The following is a 5,116-nucleotide window of genomic DNA, read 5'->3' as shown; positions in this document are numbered from 1 at the left end:
ATGTTGAGCTGTCAATATTGGCATTTTCAGCAATCTAATAAAGTGAGACACTCTCTGCATAGAGGCCCAGATCTATGTTATACTTTTCAAACACCAGAGCCGGATTTCAACTTTTTACTGCCCTAGGGCAATTGACAAACACAGCTCCCCCACCCCCCAAAAGGAAATTCTGTGCGTGTGTGCCCACAAACATAATACTATACCACCTGGGCAGGGGAGTGGAAAAGGAGAGCACAAGATTAGAGAGAAGTGAGAACTGAATGGGATAAAAGACAGGGAGCACAGGATGGGAGAGAGGGGAGAGAGAAAGACAGGGAGCTAAGGATGGGGTAGGGGGAAAAGCAGGGAGTGCAGGATAGGGGAGAGGGAAGGACAGGGAGCACAGAATGGAGGAGAGGGAAAGATAGGGAGCTCATGATGGGAGAGAGGGAAGGACAGGGAGCTCAGGATGGGGAGAGGGAAAGACAGGGATTACAGGATGGGGAAAGGGAAAGATAGGGAGTGCAGGATGGAGGAGAGGGAATCACAGGGAGCTCAGGATGGGGAGAGGGAAAGACAGGGATTACAGGATGGAAGAGGGAAAGACAAAGAGTGCATGATGGGGCCGAGGGAAGGACAGGGAGCTCAGGATGGGGAGAGGGAAAGACGGGGATTACAGGATGGGAGAGGGAAGAGGGAAAGACAAAGCGTGCAGGATGAGGCCGAGGGAAGGACAGGGAGCTCAGGATGGGGAGAGGGAAAGATGGATTACAGGATGGGAGAGGGAAGAGGGAAAGACAAAGAGTGCAGGATGGGGCCGAGGGAAGGGCAGGGGGCGCAGAATGGGGGAGAGGGAAAAACCGACTGCAGAATGGGAGAGAGGGAAGAGGGTAGGACAGGGAGCTCAGGATGGGAGAAAGGGAAAGACACGGAGCTGAGGATTGGAGAAAGGGAAAGACAGGGAGCTCAGGATGGGAGAGAGGGAAGGGCAGGGAGTGCAGAATAAGGGAGAGGGAAAAAGGGAGTGCAGAATGAGAGAGAGAGAAGAGGGAAGGACAGGGAGCTTAAGATGGTAGAGGGGGAAAGACAGGGATTGCAGGATGGGAAAGGGAAGGACAGCGAGCTCAGAATGGGGGAAGACAGGGATTGCAGGATGGGGAAGAGGGAAGGACAAGGGAACTCAGGAAGGGGAAAGACAGGGATTGCAAGATGGGAGAGGGAAGGGCAGGGGTGTTAAGGCTGGGGGGGGCAGGTAGTGCAGGATGGGAGAGGGAAGGACACAGTGCTCAGGTTAGGGGGGGGGGCAGGAAGTGCAGGATGGGAGAGAGGGAAAGAGAGGGAAAGACAGGGAGCTAAGGATGGGAGAGGGAAAGACAGGAATTGCAGGAGGGAAGAGGGAAGGACAGGATAGGGGAAAAGAACAAACAGGGAGTGCATGATGGGAGAGAGGGAAAGAGATATTTCACGTGTCAGAAGAGTGGGATTACTGAGATTCAGCAATAAAGCAGGTAACCTGAGAAAGAGCATTCCGTAGCAGTGGACAAGTTGGCTCATCTAAACTGCAGCTATTTGACTGCCATCATTGTTTGCTTCCTTGTCCCAGGTCACCTCCCAGTGTGAGCAGAGGCGGGACAAGGTCCTCCAGCACCCAAGGCTGAGACACCAAAGTGCGCCCCTCCATCCCTCCCACCCCAGCCATCACACACTGATTGCTATTAGACTAAGAGGTGCCACAGGGCCCACAACCTCCCCAACACCTTAATATCTAGTTATCTGGCTTGCAGTCACTGCTATGTATCCCCTTTTCTTATTTCTTTCTGCTTAAAACACAATTAGGAATGACAGCTGAATGAATTGTGCGCCCCCTCCTACACTGCGCCCTGAGGCTGGAGCCTCTCCAGCCTATGCCTCGGCCCGGCCCTGAGTGTGAGTGCACTCTCCCTGTAGTAAGAAGAACTTGTCACCCCACACAAGAAGCCGGGAAGTAAAGGGGGGTGGGCGGAGTTGGACTCTGCAAGTGATGGCACTGTGAGCGTAGCCACCAGCGACATGTGTACATTGTCTGCAGGCTCATAACCGGCAGCTGCCCCTGCCAGCTGAGCTGCTGTCTGCAACATAGGAAATGCATGCCAATGGCAGACGCAGGAAAGCAGCAGGTAATGTTAACCTGTCACCCACCCCATACATTACGGAGAATTCTGTCGTACTAGTCCCCGGCCTTGAGGGCCTGCCCCCAAATCCGGCCCTGTCAAATACAAGGAGTGCTTCTTTCTTATCTTTTTTTTACAACTTACCCCTATGGGGAACAGTGTCAATGGTAACTAGTTTTTAGCATCTATTGCATCACTTTTTTTTATCTTCTGGAGAGTCTACCTGGATCCTAGAATCACCTGTTTTCTGCGTGGAGACAGGTTTTGTCCACGGGTGTAGTACTGTGGTTTCCGTTGGTGTAAGTATCTTTTTGTACCACAATTGCCCCATTTATCTGACATTCTACACTATATAAGGCATCTGGTGTCTCCGGAACCTCTGGAACCCTTACAACTCTCATTTAACAGTTTATTAGGAATACTGAGGGAAAGCTGTATTTGCCATCCACAAAAAAAAAACATATGTGCAAGCTGAAATTCTAACAGTGCATGGAAATGAACTAAAGAGGTGTAACGATTGGTGTAGCACACAGACGTCTGATTATTGTGTGATCTGCAGACTCATCAATAATACAGACTCTATACCCGATTATGTGGTGATCTGCAGTATCACCAATAATGTAAGTATAGACGGCAGAGAAACAGAGGTGTAAAGTGTTTGGTGCAACAGTAGATTAAATGGATAGATCTCACCAGAGAATCTGGTGAGTACTATCTGAAACAACAGTGCTAGACCTCACCAGGGAAGCTGGTGGGTACTAGCTGAAATGACAGTGCTAGCCCTCACCAGGGGAGCTGGTGGGTACTAGCTGCAACAACAGTAGAATAACTTAAACTAAACCTCACCAGAGGAGCTGGTGGGTATTTAATCAAAAGAGCACCTCACCAGTGGCAAGGGCCCACTGGTTAGTAGAGAGGTCAGACAGGCAAGGTTTGGCAGCTGAGAGGAGAATACAGTACAGAAACGTGAGGCAGAAGAATAGTGAGTTATCAGGCAGAGGTTCAGCAACTAAGGTCAGATAGGCAGAAGTACAGAATCTATGAACAATAGCAAGGTCAGAGTATAGCCAGAATCATACACAGGTAATCAGTAATACAATATAACAATAGTCCTAGTCTTGGGTGAAATCCCTGGTTTCCTCCCAGATCAAAGCACACCGGATAGTAGTCTAAGGTCTGAGCGCTAACACGAGTGTATTCGCAACAGCAGACAAGTTGCAAATGACCAGTGAAGGCTTAAGAAGCCGAGGAGAGCTCACTGCCGCGCCCCTTACCAATCAGCCAATCCGAGCGGCGTGAGTCACCTCTGGCATCAGCCGACCGGCAGGTCAGCTGACGCGCCTTCTTCCAGCATAAAGGTCCTGTCTCCGCATGCGCCCGCGCGATACAGCGACCCTATGAGCACGAGACAGTACCGCTCCCGGCGTTCTAGACGCCGACGGAACGGATGAGGCCTGAGAACAGGGAACAAAGGAGGCTGCGAGTATACCCTGCATGTCCGCAGCCGCCATAGTTGCAGATGTTACAAGAGGTTTCTTCTTTTTCTCTACAAGAGCAGATCTAAATTCTGAACCTACTGACCTGTTGGGCGTCAGGTTTAAACACTATACTTTCATTTCTTGTCTGTTGCCTCACTGTGGCATGTCTGGGATTTTTAAATACCACTTGTTATTATTATACGTTTGCATATGCTATTAAAATATCTGTCTCAAGTTTGGTTGGTTCACAGCAACTCAGAGGCAGTGTCACATTTTCCAGAGAATAATTGACATGGTTCATATAAGTGTGCGGTTTAACAGGGATACATCATGACTTTTATTCTAAGTTGAAGTAAACCTGAACTAACTGAGAAGGCAATAGAGGCTGCCATATGTATTTCCTGTTAAACAATATCAGTCTCCTGGCTGTCCTGCTCATCCTTTGCCTCTAATACTTTTAGCCATAGACCCTGAATGAGTATGCAGATCAGGTGTTCTGACTGAAGTCTGACTGGATTAGTTGCATGCTTTTTTCAAGTGTGTGATCCAGATACTACTGCAGTCAAAGATCAGCTGGAATGCCGCGGTATTGGTATTGTTTAAAAGAAAACAAATAAGGCCGTCTCCATATTCCTCTCAGTTTAGGTGTCCTTTAAAGCTTCATTCACACCAGAAAATTACACTCTCAAAAAGGTATTATTATGAACCTCAGTTTTGAAGCAGCTCTGCAGCCAAATTTCCGAAAAGGGTTACAAAGTTGCATAGTTAGTTGGGTTAAAAAAAATACATGCGTCAATCAAGTTCCAGAAAACAAGGTATAACACTAGCCTGCACCTTCACATATCCCAGTTGATCCAGAGGAAAAAAATCCTTGCAAGGCATGGTGGTGTTAGCCCCAAAAGGGAATAAAAATCCTTCCTGACTCTAGATGGCAAATAGATAAAATCCCTGGATCAACACCACTGGGCATTACCTAGTAATTATAGCTGTAGATTAGTGTTGGGCAAACACCTGGATGTTCGGGTTCGGGCCGAGCAGGCCGAACATGGGCCAGATGTTCGGCATGTTCGGCCCGAACGCCGAACTCAATGGAAGTCAATGGGACCCCCGAACGCGTACGTTAAAAAGGGGCGCTGGGAAAAAAGGGCGCCGGGTTTTTAACGATAAGCATGGATAACGTTTAAAAATGTATTGTACTGTATTTCGTTTAAAATTAATGTTTTATAAAGTTATAAATCATTAAATAATGTGCATTAAATCGGCAATTGTAAAAACGTTAATCTTTCGTTTAAATAGTGAAACGTATAATAACGTTTAAAAAAAAAAATTACTAAGTAACCCTCCCTGTACCTACCCCTAACCCCTAGACCCCCCTGTTGATGCCTAAACCTAAGACCCCCCCTGTGGGTGCCTAAGTAACCCTCCCTGTACCTACCCCTAACCCCTAGACCCCCCTGTTAGTGCCTAAACCTAAGACCCCCCTGTTGGTGCCTAAACCTAAGACCCCCC

General features: G+C 48.2%; 1 protein-coding gene across 1 annotated transcript; it reads left to right on the top strand.

Annotated features, from left to right (window-relative positions):
- The first annotated feature begins 448 nt into the window (after nucleotides 1-448).
- LOC137540991 (octapeptide-repeat protein T2-like) lies at nucleotides 449-985 on the top strand. Its single transcript, XM_068262148.1, has one exon. The coding sequence runs from the start codon at nucleotides 449-451 to the stop codon at nucleotides 983-985; it is 537 nt and encodes a 178-aa protein (XP_068118249.1).
- Nucleotides 986-5,116: the final 4,131 nt, after the last annotated feature.

Source organism: Hyperolius riggenbachi, chromosome 12 (genome assembly GCF_040937935.1).
Source record: "Hyperolius riggenbachi isolate aHypRig1 chromosome 12, aHypRig1.pri, whole genome shotgun sequence".
In the NCBI taxonomy this organism is placed as follows: domain Eukaryota; kingdom Metazoa; phylum Chordata; class Amphibia; order Anura; family Hyperoliidae; genus Hyperolius; species Hyperolius riggenbachi.
The sequence above is the reverse complement of the archived record's forward strand: the minus strand, read 5'-3'. Positions and strand labels throughout refer to the sequence as shown.